Raw genomic sequence first — 15200 nt, forward strand, 5'->3', positions numbered from 1 at the left:
TCACCTGGCCAGAGATTCCATACACTCCTTTACTTTTGTTCCAGACTTGGCACTGACTTCAAAAAAGGAGGCATCATATTCCTGTTTAAAAAGCAGTTGTTAACTTGAATATAAACCAAATGAATATTATTAGCAGCAACATGAATTATCTATGCCTGCATCACCGGAACCAGGGGTTTTCTATCTGTCCAGTGTAACAGATAGAAAATCTGAGGCTTTTGACGATGCTATGCCCTGAAAGTAACCTACAATGACCTAAGAAAAATCACAAACTTCACAAAATAATCATGATGATGTCAGAATTGCATTCCCGTAGGAGACGAGACAGAATAGTAGCAAGATTATAATTTTACAAACAAGAAATTTCGTACTTTTTTATTTTTAGTTCGAGTCCTGTTGATGCCAACTTTCATTAGTATAGCAGATTCTATATTGATATGTATACATTTAAAGATCAATACGTCAGCATGCAATGTGCAAAATTGATACATTTCAAGCAAAATCCCATAGGGTCCTATGTTAAAAATTAACAAACGTTGAGATGGCCCCTTAAACAAACGGTGTGGTAAATGTCTTATATTTTTTTTTTATCTTAAAATAATAATTATATCAGTAGATATTCATGTTAAAAAAATTCATTCAAAAATCTAGGGCAGAACAAATTAGACCCAGCCTCGTTAAACAGTAATTCAGTGAATTTAACTTACTTTTTACACTCATCGTATTAATTTGTTAAAAAAAAAACAATAATTTTGATAATTCATGCAGGTTATGAAGGCGACGATCATTGCAGAAAAAATTTACATAATCTGCATTTTTTCTGCAATGTCGTCACCTTCATTTCCTGCATGAATCATCAAAAAAAGCATTTTATTATTTAAATATATCCAAAATTAATGCATTCTTGATATTCTAGTTGAACTGAAGTAACTGTATTAATGAAAACTTACAGCAGCTAATTTGTTGCCATCCTTGACTTTCACTGCTCTTCTGTCCTGCTCTTCAATCAAGTCTGTCTTGTTACCAACAAGAACCAAGGCTGTTCCTTCTTCCACCCCCTCCTGGATACTAGTGATCCAGTTCCTGACATTGGTAAAGGTGGCTTCAGTTGTAACGTCGTACATCAGAATCACTCCGTCTGCTTTTCGAAAGTACTGCTTGGTGATACTTCGAAACCTAAGTACATGTAATTTCAAATAAGCATATGATCTTATTAAGAGGCACTGAACTTAACAAACTTGTAGGTGCATCAACGAAGCAAAATAAATCATTTAAATATTGTTTTCAATTTGATTGTTTAACAAATAAAGACTTGAATTTTAAAAATAAGAAATGGAAAAATCTTAAATTTACTCTTACATTTATATTAGTGAAATGACAACAATTTTAAAAGGACTGTGGGAGTTACCTTTCCTGGCCGGCTGTGTCCCACAGCTGGAGCACAATCACCTGCCCCTCCATCACTATACTCTTCACCTGAAAATCTACACCTGTAAAAGTCCAAACAAAACAATTCAAGCCTCCATAGCTATAAGTTCTTAGCCAATTGAACACATGCTTGGCACTAACAGTACTTGTACTGTATCATAAAATGAGGAGAAAACATGTATAATATATGTCTACCGCTACTTTATTTAAATTTTTAGAGTGAAAGAAAAGTTACTGATCAGACTAATTCTGCTTTTACACTGACCTATGGTAGCACTGAATGTTGGGTTGAATTGATCGTTACAGAATCGATGTATGAAGCTGCTCTTGCCAACCCCTGAGTCTCCCACAAACACGACCTTAAACAGCCTCTGTCTGGGGGGTGGAGTCACTTCCTCATCAGTCTGTTAATGTAACAAACAAATCATGACAACATCAACCAATGCAAGAATACCATCTTATGAACTGTATAATTAAAACACTCCGACAAAAAGAAAGAAATGCCTGCAACACATGACAATCTGTACCAATCCAATACAAACATTTTCATTTCAAAATAAAAATTAATACATGTATCATCAATCAAGAATGATTGTTGAAACATATAAAAAATTGTGTGTAAGCCGAATTCTAAAGAGAGGCAATATTACTGCTTGTTTACAAAGTCATTTTAGCCCCTTATTTGCCTTCACCATATCTTTATATCAAAATATAAAGAGATTTTACCCCATTTAAATTTTGAACACCAATGTAGTTCTGTTTAAAATTCCAATGACACAGTTTTCATAAAAATATTCAAAGGCATTTTCAAAAAAACTTTCATTCATTAAACCAGTAAGAGTTATGTACCTTGTCCTCTCCAACAGGCTGCCCCCTTGGACTTTCAGGAACGATGCCATTTCTGTTGTTAAAACAAATCCAGCAATAAATCAAAATGAATATCTATTTATTCAACAAAACAATGAAGCAAACTATGATGAAAACTAAATCATTAGTTTACCCATCTAACTGGTCTTCACTGTCTTCCATTATGTTAGTATGTGATGTATCAACCCTGAAATTTGATGTTAGTTCTATGTATCAGGTTCATTAAATGTTATAAACATAGCATTCAGACAGGTAGTGCAATGAAATATGAAATGAGTTAAAGGATTAGAAAAATGTTAGAAGGATGTTATTAAAAAGAAAAACTGTTCCCATGCAAAACTCACTACATTAAATAATCACCTCTCTAGCTGACCAGGGAATTGAACCTACAACCTCCACCACCAGTAAATAAACCACCCCAGTGAATCGGACCCATAGTAGCAGGCACCAGTATCTGGCTAAGCTATACAAGTCCAAAGGGCTGAACAAGGCTTCCAAATAGCAGGTCCCTCTTAAGAAAACATTCTCAATACTGCTTTTAATGCATACATTGATTTTCTAGTAGCACCCATGGACCACTTTCGGTTACCCCCTCTCTCTAGAACTTCTGTTTTAAAAGCAGGTGCTGCTACTGATTTTTGTTCACTAGGGGCTAGTGTTTGTTCTTGATGTGAATGTTTGTCCAGTCGCCTCATGTAATCCTCCATTGTTTCCATGAATATGGATTCTCTCCTTTGGTCGCCGTTCCATAAGTTTTCATACGCTGGTGCCACCTGCTGGTCAATATTGTCCCCTTCCTCCTCCAGATCTTCGCTGAAACAGTTTCCACCACCATGGAATCTAGTTTTGTGCAAACTAAGCAAAAACCAGGTGAAATTAATGTTCTGTCTCTACAGGAATTCAACTGTCTACAGCAAAATGGTATTACTGTCGTATATACTGTCAATCACATTTTATCATTCTTTTTCTTCAAAAAAATCTTTTAACAAACTTATATTTTGATTTCAAAATTTTATTTTTTTTTCTTGACATTAGGCACATGTGTTTCTACAATACAGTAATTGACAGCATTTGAACATTTGAAAACAGAATGTTAGCCAAGAATAATTCCGTCAGACTAAAAGCATACTAATGAATTCTAATTACTCTCTTCTTAATATTTCCCCTCAAACCCTCATTTGGGTAAATATTTCTGCTGCTTATCAAGAGTTAGATGTTAATGAGATCCACTTCAAACCCATATCTTCATAGCCATGCATACTAAAATTACCTATTCTCGTCAACTGTCGCTTTGTGAGCTTTCTTTCTCTGTCGTTTGTGCTGCTTGTGCCTTTCTCTGTTGACAAAAAAACATAATGCATGTGTTAGAGAGATGAATATACAGTATTAAGTAACAAGTACCAAGAATTTACAATCAAAGATCTGCTACATTTAAGTTTTTAATATACCGTAAAACTTCGTTATCTCAAACTATACAAGATGGTTTAAATATTCCAGATATCAGTGTTCAAGATATCAAAGTTCAACTGTACATGATCAAGTTTATATATTTCTCTCTAAATAATTTAAAACCAGTTAAACTTATTGATAATCAAAAGGTAAAGAAAATGTTTCTGATATATTCACATTTACTTTGACAATGAAGGACTATCCCTTTTTACTCACTCAGTAAAGAGACACGGGGTGAAATGAAATAGTAAAATTTTCCAACTTTCTCTGGAGGAGGATAATTGGGAAAAAAATTTTCTTCCTAAAACAGTTTAGAAATTAACCTCTTCTTTTTTTGATCTGTTAAAATTATTTCACAGATGCTACATGGAATCTTCCCCCAAGGAACCCCATATATGAATATTTCATAAGCTGTTGGTACCTAGTATTTCTAACATTTATTTCACCATCGCTGCTTGTCGTCTGATCCAAGTTGTGGCTGTCCTTAATTTCTGACCTCTCAATCCCTTTCCCATAATGACTATCTACATGATCAAGTGATTGTGTGTGTTGATGTGATATGACCTCATCATCGCATTCTATGTCATCAGTGATGTCCGTGATGTCATGAAGTGAGTGATGATGAGGCGGAGATTCTTCTAAATCCTCGTCGTTCGAAAACTCCGAGATGGATTCTTTGGTGGAGTCCATTCTACCTCTGCGTAAAACAACAATTCTCCATAATTCAACTGTTTTGTACAATGATATCTTCAATCCATATTGGAACATGTTTCACCTATTCTAAATTTGTTCCCATTCAATGAGAGTTAACGAGGTGAAAAAAAGTGAAATTTTCCAGGTAAACGTGCATGAATTTGCTTTAGGAGTTTCATATCTACATAAAATTTAATGCATCACTATAAAAGAAATGATAAAGGTACCCAATTATTTCACAGAAATAATTATATAAGTATCCAATTTCTTTCATAGAAATATCAGTTTGTGAGTGGTACACCAGTATGTACACAGTACCTGCTTGGAGGGAAGTAGTTTCCGAGAATGGAGCCGCGTTTGGCTGGATCCTGGTTCCGGAAGCACTGCCTCTTTGCATTTGCTTCTGACTCCAAAATCTGTAACAGTTCACAAATGTATCTCCATCATTTTACAGTAAAAGAACACCTTTTTATGGAAATGTTCACTAACAATTAAAATCTATGAAAGAAAGAAAAGAAAACATTTAACACATTCTGTACTTTTTATATGAATATCAATCTACCTAAAATATCAATCTGTGATAACAACAGGAAGTCATTTTAAAAACTCCCACTAGATTTCCTCTACTGCTGGTACAAATTTCAGGTAAAACTAAGCATTAAATGCATTTCAACAAATCATATTTCTTCAAGGTGATTTTAAAAACTTGTGCAACAATAGTCAACTGACTTCTTTAGTTACTAACATGCAGGATTAAAAAAAAAGTGAATTTAATGCTAAAAATCTTTGTCACTATCTTTATTTGTCCAGAGGCATTGCTAATAGCACCATGCAATATGAAATCAATTCGTTAAATTCATCTTATTCAATTAGCTGCCTGCCATGCAATAAAATCTAGTAATATAAAGCAAATAACTGTGAAATAAGGTACTTGGATAAAATTAACTACAAACAAGAATGTAAATCAAAACTTCAACATAATTCAAAATCATTCCACTGGTGTTTGTTTGTTTGTCTGTTTGTTTACCTGGTGTAAATCATCTGAACTGTCCGTCTCACTGACAGCAAACTGACAAAATGACAAACTGTCATCAAATTTCTATTCACTGCACTGACAAATCAATTTATATAAAATCAACCTATGATCAAGCTTCCCTGATCTCCAATATCAAGAAGACACTGTATCATCACATGTTTTATGATTAAAATACATATATGATTATTAGTTGTACTGTGTGCAAAAAATTGTATATATACTAGTGATTTCTTAAACGAATATGCAGAGTTCAGATTTCAATAAACACAAGACATTGTGCATTTCTCTGAAGATTTACTCCCATATAAAGTTAATTCTTAGTATTTCAATTGTCCCAAACTTTACCAAATGTTGGTTACTTCAACATGCACTTAGTTAAAATTACTAATCATCTAAAACTCTAAATAAAAGTCTGCATATTGTTTGTTTTGTACTTAGATGGTATGCAATAATGACATATAGTGCTGTCCTATCCAATAATGAAGAAGATCATATACATGTACTAGAAATAGATATGAAAGAGAAAATGAGATAGTGTTGTTTGATGGAAAGAGCTGCTTATATGTTGGAGGATATCTAAATAAAAGCTCATATGTACCCGCCTTGTTTCTGCCTCATCCTTGTCATCACGAAGCTTCTTGTTCACATCTCTGGTGATTAAAAAGAAATACACAAATCAGAATGGTTATGAACTTTTGGTGAAGCAAAATTCAAACAGTGAAACTCCTCATCTACAGATGGAGGTTTAGATACCTACCTCAATAAATCAAGTTGTTTGACCAGACTTTCTCTTTCTAATGCAATATTTTCGGTTAAATGCAAAGCTGCTCTGTTGAATAAAAGAAAGAAGTAATACTTAACAAAGATATTCTATATCATTACCTAGTACAAGAAAAAAATCCATCCAGACACAAAGAATTATTTTCCTTAGGTTTCGAAGAGACTAATCACAACAATACTTTTAACATTACTTTGATTGGTAATGCATCTAGGATTATATGTACACGCATTGGTATCATCTCTGTGTGACAATTCGTGTAACAAACTCGTAGACTGCCTCCACATACCTTGCTCTCTCACGTTTTTCGTCCTTCTGTTGGGATCTCAGCTGTCCTATGTAGGACTTGGATTCTTCCAGGCTTTCCTGGGACTGCTGTAACATCTCCTCTAAAGCCTCTTTCTCCTGGAAAACCATAAACAAATGTCAGTCTCAATATTCATCCCAAAACCCTATTATCATAAGCACAGGTATGAATAGATTTGAAGTGAAATACTGTGGTTTCATAAATATTCAAGGGTATCAATATTTGTGGATAAAGTAAAATTCACAGTTTCAACGATATATAAATTTGTGGCCAATGACCCTATTAATACAAAAGTTAATAGAAACTGCACTTCAATGAACATTTAATTTGTGGATCAACTTAACAATGAAATCAACGAAAATTGGTATTCAACGAATATTGATGAAACCGCAATATTTCAAGTACCGGTAAACCCACCTTCATTAATTTGTCATTCTCCAGTTTTGTTTCTACCTCTGTCTGGTTCAAATCACTCATCCTTTTTTCCATCTGAAGAAGGAAAAAGAATATTTTTAACAATAATGTTTTGTCTCATCCTTCAAAAATTCATCTAAACTACATTCCATACAATATGACTTCTTTAACAACTCAAAATATGTGTTGACAGTTATTCCTGGCAAATAACATATACCCGGTATTATTAGTCATATAATTCAAATATATTAAAGAAAACAGCTAGAAAGAGGCGTTGGCATGCATAACAAGAGTTGGTGCATTTTGTTAATTTAAGAGTTCTATTGAATGAATAGATAAAGACTGTAGACATTTCATGGATTTGCAATACTCTGGAAATTGTGTTTAAAGAGTACTAGAAGTTTCAAAACACACAAAAAGACTGGTTTTCTAATGAAGGGGTGGTGATTACTTGTACATGATAATCATTTCAGTTTATTTTTTTGGGGACCATATTTATTAGTAATAAACAGCAAGTTAAAAAGTTCGTGGGATATGAACTTGATTGGTCACGTGATCAAATCTTGTGACGCCCGAAGAGCTTCTCAGATGATTTGATCACGTACAAACCAAGTTAATATCCTGGTGAACTTTTTAACATTGCTGTTTATTACTTGTAATTTTGTTTGAAAAAGGGAAACTGTTTAGAATCATTCAAATTATCATTTTTTTATGTTTACAATAATCCAACCTTCAATCAGCACGTGCGGTAATCATTGTGACATCATGAAAAAGTTCACAGAGAATTGAACGTTCTCACTATTATATACCGGTAGGTCCATAAAAGGAAGCATATTTAAATGTTTAATAATATTAAATGATATAATATTTTAATAATAATAAAATTGTTCAAAAATCTTTACTCTTTGTATCACTTATCTCTTTAATAAGGCATCTATTTTAGCCTTCTAAAACTAGAAGCACATCATTGTTACGGGGTCTGTGGTAGCCATTTAATACTCTACTAAAATTTACTTTCATATCTCACAATGTACATGGATACAGATAAACACTCATTTAATACAGGAGTGTGCACTTGTTTGTGTTAGTTGTTCTAAGTTCTACTATGTTTACCACATACGTCAGTAAAGTCTAGTCTCCAATACATCTAACAATTTAGGAAAGATGATTACGGTAAAATATCTGAAGAAATTGAAACTTTATTAATATTGAAAGGCTACAACAATTCCATCCAATTCTGTACAATTACATGTACCATCTTCATTGCTTCACAGATATAGTGATGAGAACCATGCTATATAAGTAAGTGTAGAACAGCTGTTTTAAATACCTCCTGGTGTTTGGCAAGGAGATCCTGCAGTTGCCTGTCTTTTTCTTTCAATTCCTCTTCCATAGATTCTCTCATCTGTCTTTCTTTCAGCTGCTCCTAAAAAACAAAAAGATATTTTGTATCTTTAATTCAAAAGTATCATTTTCATCCTTATTAATTTAAGAAAATTTTAAATATTTCCCAAATTTTACATGAGTACCTTGAGCTCATTAAAACAAAGCTGTCCAGGTAAAACTTCCTCCTCAGAATCCATAATTGCAAAAAATGAAACCAGTAAGGAAATAAAAGGAACAGAGCAATGGGCAGAACTTGAAAGTAACGCCACAAATATAAACGCTATCCTCTAAATATGTGTCCACCTGTAGAGCATGTGCACAGGTAACAGGAGATAATGGATGACCACCTAAATAAATTGAGAGAGAGTGGGCCTTAGCCTGGACAGGTGGACATCATGCTCTGACTTCAAACAACCAGGTCTACACTGTATACATGTTCAACAAGATGATAAACACCTTGTCATCTGTTCATCATATTCAAGCTGTATAACCATTAATGTTGAGTGCTGACCCAATACAGAATACAACAGTGTGGAGTCTTCTTAATGTCTGACAACCCAAAGATGTGGTGCATTGACCCCAATAAATCACAGCTAAACCTATTGAACTGATAGGTCTTTCATAGCATTTGTTCCCTGTGCTTATATTTTCACTAGCTTTATTTTTTTTTATCTTTTCACTAGGTTTATTTTTTATCTTTCCAATTTGTAAGATATTTTTTATGCGTTCTTTGATGAAAAATACATTAACTCTGCTTAAAATACTCAAAACTCATAAATCCATAGAATTTGAAAACTTGGTAATTTGTAAACTATTTTTCATCTAGAATGTCAGTTCCTGTGCTACATAAGAATCCTTGATATCCACATGTTCTGGCCTCATCAATACATGTACTAACTACATGGCATTCTAGTCATTTTTGATTTGATCATCATGCAAATTTCATAGATTGTTAGATAAAAATTCATGGCATGTATACTACTAAGTTTGCATATACTCTCAATCCACTGCTTCTATCTCAATCACCACAAGGTCCTTTATTATCACCTCTACATACCCTAGTACCATCCTTCCCCAGCCAAGATGATGCTTCTAATATTTTATCCCTAACTATCTCACCCCCAATGTAACCTATAACCAAACACCTTTTAAAAATTGTGTATTTCACCTGCAAAAACCTTCCTATCCAACTAATACCCTGAATCATTCTCTCCCTCCCAACTCGACCCCAGCCCTTACCCCACCCCCTCCACTAACCCCCAGCCCTAACCCCACCCCCTCCACTAACCCCCACCCCTACCCCTCTCAGTTGTCACTGTTATAATAGCTTACCTCTGTCAGAATCCTCTCTTTCTCTTGTTTGATCTGGTACTCCATTTCCTCATAAAGTTTCTGAATTTCCTGGTCGTGTGCCGTGTTCTTACTAAAATTGTACAAAAAAACAAAATGCTTGTTGATATAGAGCCAGCTAATTGACAGTCATAATTACTCCACACAAATCACAGACTTTTATAGTTCTCCTCACAAAGCTTATATCTCACAATCTCTTATGCACTAGCTGTCCTGTGTTTAACTTATTATAGAATAAATTGTACATCATAATCACTGTTATTCGACAACAATTACCAAATGCCACACAAAATCTTCCTTATTTGTTAGTCAAGCAATAACCAGATAATTGACTGGCTCTACCTGCAGGGAGAAAAAAAGCAGAAAAATCCCGTGTCAATTCGGGTCACTGGTTATCAGACATCTATAATAGCGTCATTTCCCTGCATACAGATCATACCTTTCAATCCAACAACAAATCATACACTTTACTCCAACTAACAGTAAGCTGTTCGTAGTAAAAATTTCACAAAATTAAACGATTCACAACATGGTATTTTATGTCATCCCATTTTGTACGTGAGTAAACTTAATGACCCTAGGGGTTTTTGTTACAATCATTTCCCATGTTTTAACGATACCGCAGGCAAACTTTATATAGATCTAAATTTAGACTAAATGCAAAGTCAATTAAACTTTATGATGCACTGTAAAGTTTTATGATTAAATTTCATTGACTATGCGGGATCAATATTATATTTAGTATTGTTTTATGTTTCTTATATTTTGAGTGAAATACTTAGAGTGTCTCGTCAATATTCGTTAGTTTATCAATTTGATTCTTCAACCTAGAAAAGGATGGAAAATCTTAGACATACTAATGACAGTCATTCAATTCAGCAAAATCAAAATACATTTTAAGAACAATACACAAAATACTAAATCAATGAATAAAGAAATCCATCAAAATGTAGCTTGAACATTTATACATGTACCTGTAAATTGATATCTTTGGATAACTAAAAAGAAGACATGTCTTCAAAAATTAAAATGTGTTGAAAAAAAACTGTGATACTTCACCTTTCAATTGCCAAATTGGGTTTTAAAAATCCTAAACACCCAGCTATCTCCCTGAGCATTAGAAATGCAAAATAGACCTGCCTCTTTAGAAAGTTATAAACCGGTATATCTTCTTAAAAATCAATAGAGAGAAGTTTTCCGTTTAGCCTAGGAGACCTCCTTATCAGCCTATTTAAAAGTTTGTTGTCAGCTACACCCTAAAACAGTCAGGTTTATGACAGGTTATCATGACCTCGTGTTTGTTACCTATTTTATAGGGTAACTTCAACTTCCTATCTATTTCCATCCCCCACCATGGCATGAAGCATTATATATATTTACATATAGAAAATTGAACTATCATGGAGTAGAACCCCCCCCCCCCCCCTTTGAGTATGTTAAAAAAGAAAAGAAGAGTGAAATTGAAGTTCTAAGTATACTACCCCCCCCCCTTTAACACCATGGATTAGGATTTTCATGAAAATGGGAAGTTTTCTTTTCCTTTTTATTTTATATATATTTTTTTTAATATTTTGGGTGAGTCTGCTCTCCCGGCCCTACAATTCAGAAGCAAACAAATAGCGTTAAGTGTTTGAACACATATTGATATGTCTACAAGTAGGTGTAACTAAATGAATCCACCAATTTAATGTGTATATTGTGTCATGAATTCTGCATTGTGCATAGTCCCAGCATATGGACGTAAAAAAAATTCTGTAGCTTTTTAAACTAAAAACATGTTTGTATTTTTGAAATAGAGCAATAATTACCTTAAAACAATGAATTACAAATGGTGAAAGTAAGTAACACTGTTAAAAATTTTGTTACAAATTCTTTTACATGAACACATGCTGTTAATTCAACATCTCTGAACACACATCTAGCTCCACAAGTATATGTACTTGTAGATGCACATGCATTTACATACTTAATCTCTCCATTAATTAAATATCAGAATTCATCTTTTGATCTTAAAAGTGCTTTAGGACAGCAGAATCATTGATTATATAACATACTGGTAAAAATTGCATAGGTAATTTATATGTAATGGCTGAATAATACCATGGTATGCAATGACATGTAAAGTGTTATAATATTATGCTTGAATCAAAGTCATTTTCACATTTGCAAAAAGAAAACATAGGTAATCACAGATTACAAAGCTCACCGAGACGAGGCATCAACTTTATGAGGCATCACCTTTAAAACCACCTTTATCATATGATATGAAAATCATAGTTAATGATCTTGGATATTCATGGATACTGTTTTGACACAATATCGTATATCATATGTAAAAAAATTGTATGATAATCCTATGTTCATTTCATACATTATTATAAGATACAATGTTTATCAATACAATAATATAAAATATGATATTGCATCCAATGATACTTACAATATATATCATTTAATACAATATAATACTGTAATAAATATTGATGCAATATGATTTTGTAACATATAATATGACATTGTATCGTGTTATACATTATTGTATTTAATCACATAATACAATATCATAATATCTAATATAAATACAATATAGCATTATTTGATACTATATCATATCACATAATACATCACAATATTGTAACATATGATATTATATTGTATAATATAGTATAATTTTGTATTGTATGATATTGTATCATATTTGATACACAATATTGTATCATATGATACAATATAATTTGATAAAACATTGTTTCATATCATATGATACAATATCATCTGATACAGTACGATATTATATAATACAATATCATTTTATACAATATCATATCATATGATACAATATCATATTATACAATATCATATTATATGATATCTTATAATATCATATAATACAATTTCATGTATTATTTTACAATATATTATATAGACCAATATCATATTATACAATATTGTATCATACGATATGCTATAATTATAATATACAATATCGTATCATATGATACAATATCATATATTGCAATATAATATGAAACAATATCATTCGATAAAATAATATATTATACAATATCATATTCTACAATATTGTATAATAATATACAATACTATACATAACAATATCATAATACAATATCATATAATAATGTACAAAAAAATTGATACAATATCATATCATATCATATAACTTTTTACAATATAATGTATGATATTACATTGTATCATATAAAACAATAGTGTATCATATCATAGAATACTATATCATAGGAATCATGTTAAATCATTTAACAACAAACACATCTATCAAGCAGGTTTGAGTGAGGTAGGAGAATTTTTAGCATCCTTGATAATGGAGATCAGGCTCTGCATCTGAAGCTACCTCTGCAATTCATTTATATTATAGTTAAATCAATTATGCAAGCTATTATCTATAAAACATGTAACCTGTTCCAAAAAACTAAACCTCATCCAGCATCCGAAACCTATGGCTCAGATTCAGCATTCAAGCCTGTCAGATGCATCAGTATCATGAGATGCATCATCCCTGCAAGTTTGGTGATGTAAGGACCAGTAATAACTAAGATATAATCATCAGAGGGCACCTGCTCTAAAAACTTTAACCAGCTCTTAAAACCTTAACCTCATCCAGCATCCAAAACCTATGGCTCAGATTCAGCATTCATGCCTGTCAGGTGCATCAGTATCGTAAGACGCACCATCCTTGCAAGTTTGGTGAAGTTAGGACCAGAAATAACTAAGATATATTTTTTAGCATCCTTGATAATGGAGATCAGGCTCTGCATCTGAAGCTACCTCTGCCATTCATTTATATTATAGTTAGATCATATATGCAAGTTTGAAATAGTGCTATTACCTACATATATTAAACATGTGACCTGTTCCAAAAAAACTAAACCTCATCCAGCATCCGAAACCTATGGCTCAGATTCAGCATTCAAGCCTGTCAGGTGCATCAGTATCATAAGACACACCATCCATGTAAGTTTGGTAAAGTTAGGACCAGTAATAACTAAGATATGATCATCAGAGGGCACCTGCTCTAAAAACTTTAACCAGCTCTTAAAACCTTAACCTCATCCAGCATCCGAAACCTATGGCTCAGATTCAGCATTCAAGCCTGTCAGGTGCATCAGTATCATAAGACGCACCATCCATGCAAGTTTGGTGAAGTTGGGACCAGTAGTAACTTAGAAATGGCTATCAAAGGGCACCTGCAACAAAAACTTTAACCTGCTCGAAAAACCTAACTTCATCTAGCATCCGAAACCTTCGGCTCAGATTCAGCATTCAAGCCTGTCAGGTGCAAAAGTATCATAAGACACACCATCCATGCAAGTTTGGTGAAGTAAGGACCAGTAGTAAGTAAGATATAATCATCAGAGGGCACCTGCTCCAAAAACTTTAACCAGCTCTAAAAACCTTAACCTCATCCAGCATCCGAAACCTATGGCTCAGATTCAGCATTCAAGCCTGTCAGGTGCATCAGTATCATAAGACACACCATCTATGCAAGTTTGGTGAAGTTTGGACCAGTAGTAACTTAGAAATGGCTATCAAAGGGCACCTGCAACAAAAACTTTAACCTGCTCCAAACACCTTAACCTCCTCCAGCATCTGAAATTCATGGCCCAGATTCAGCATCCAAGTCTCTCAAGTCCATTAGTAGGTCCAGATGCATCATTCATGCAAGTTTGGTGAAGATAGGACAAGTAATAAGTTAGATACAGGACCTGCAACAAAAACTTTAACCAGGTCCGGACGCCGACGCCGACGCCGACGCCGAGGGTATAGCATAAGCTCCCCCCGACTTCGTCTCGGTGAGCTAAAAATTGTTTAACTCTGAATGGTTGATCAGTGGAAATAATAAGAAAACCCTTGCTGTTGCAGTGTTGCCAAAACCTCACAACAATGCTCAATTGTATTTTTTTAGAAAATGATTTTGTTATCCTCTTATCTTACAGTGAGTCCATAACATGATAAAGGCTTTTTTTATTTGTATATTGTAAACAAAAGAAAATAGCAAACTGTTCACTCATGTAGAAAATACGCCTATTGTTTAATCTCCTTACAAAAATAACGCCAATCATTTCCTGTCACACATGAAGCCAGCTAGAAGATGCGAGGTTTAAAATCTGACAATGCAACAACTGTATCAACCAAATTAAAACAACACAGGAAAATGTTGATAACTTGATAATCTAGGATTTCTAACTTCAAAATGTCTAAGTTTTCACATCCTTCACCCAGCAACCCCCCCCCCCCCCCCCCCAAAAAAAATCACTATGCAACTACCCCTAGTATTACCAAAACAAATCTTCTGGAGTAAATTAAGAATAAACCATAAAAAATCATGACTGTAAAATTCAGCTTACAACCTTCAAGTCCATACTAAATAGAATAAAATTATTCACTTTTCATAGGATTGTTCTAAATAATGTTCTTTTTCTAAAGATAATAGAGAATTATGATGTAATCTT

At 33.3% G+C, this 15200-nt stretch overlaps 1 protein-coding gene across 11 annotated transcripts in view; it reads right to left on the reverse strand.

Annotated features, from left to right (window-relative positions):
* The window catches only part of LOC105319166 (EF-hand calcium-binding domain-containing protein 4B), a 28938-nt gene that overhangs the window by 1700 nt on the left and 12038 nt on the right, over positions 1–15200 (reverse strand). For 7 of the 11 annotated variants that reach the window (XM_011416581.4, XM_034465387.2, XM_066085867.1 and 4 more), the window contains 17 exons: positions 9691–9781; positions 8303–8398; positions 6976–7047; positions 6541–6656; positions 6231–6302; positions 6072–6123; positions 5465–5506; positions 4756–4853; positions 4166–4441; positions 3566–3631; positions 2845–3150; positions 2429–2482; positions 2278–2329; positions 1694–1832; positions 1409–1490; positions 951–1176; positions 5–81 (listed from right to left, as the gene is read on the reverse strand). In XM_011416581.4, the coding sequence (XP_011414883.3) occupies positions 5–81; positions 951–1176; positions 1409–1490; positions 1694–1832; positions 2278–2329; positions 2429–2482; positions 2845–3150; positions 3566–3631; positions 4166–4441; positions 4756–4853; positions 5465–5506; positions 6072–6123; positions 6231–6302; positions 6541–6656; positions 6976–7047; positions 8303–8398; positions 9691–9781 (1917 nt within the window). The remainder of the gene's footprint in view (positions 1–4; positions 82–950; positions 1177–1408; positions 1491–1693; positions 1833–2277; positions 2330–2428; positions 2483–2844; positions 3151–3565; positions 3632–4165; positions 4442–4755; positions 4854–5464; positions 5507–6071; positions 6124–6230; positions 6303–6540; positions 6657–6975; positions 7048–8302; positions 8399–9690; positions 9782–15200) is intronic. The other 4 variants (XM_066085864.1, XM_066085868.1, XM_066085865.1 and 1 more) reach the window with 4 other exon arrangements.

The sequence above is a fragment of the Magallana gigas genome, chromosome 5 (genome assembly GCF_963853765.1).
Source record: "Magallana gigas chromosome 5, xbMagGiga1.1, whole genome shotgun sequence".
Classification (NCBI taxonomy): Eukaryota; Metazoa; Mollusca; class Bivalvia; order Ostreida; family Ostreidae; genus Magallana; species Magallana gigas.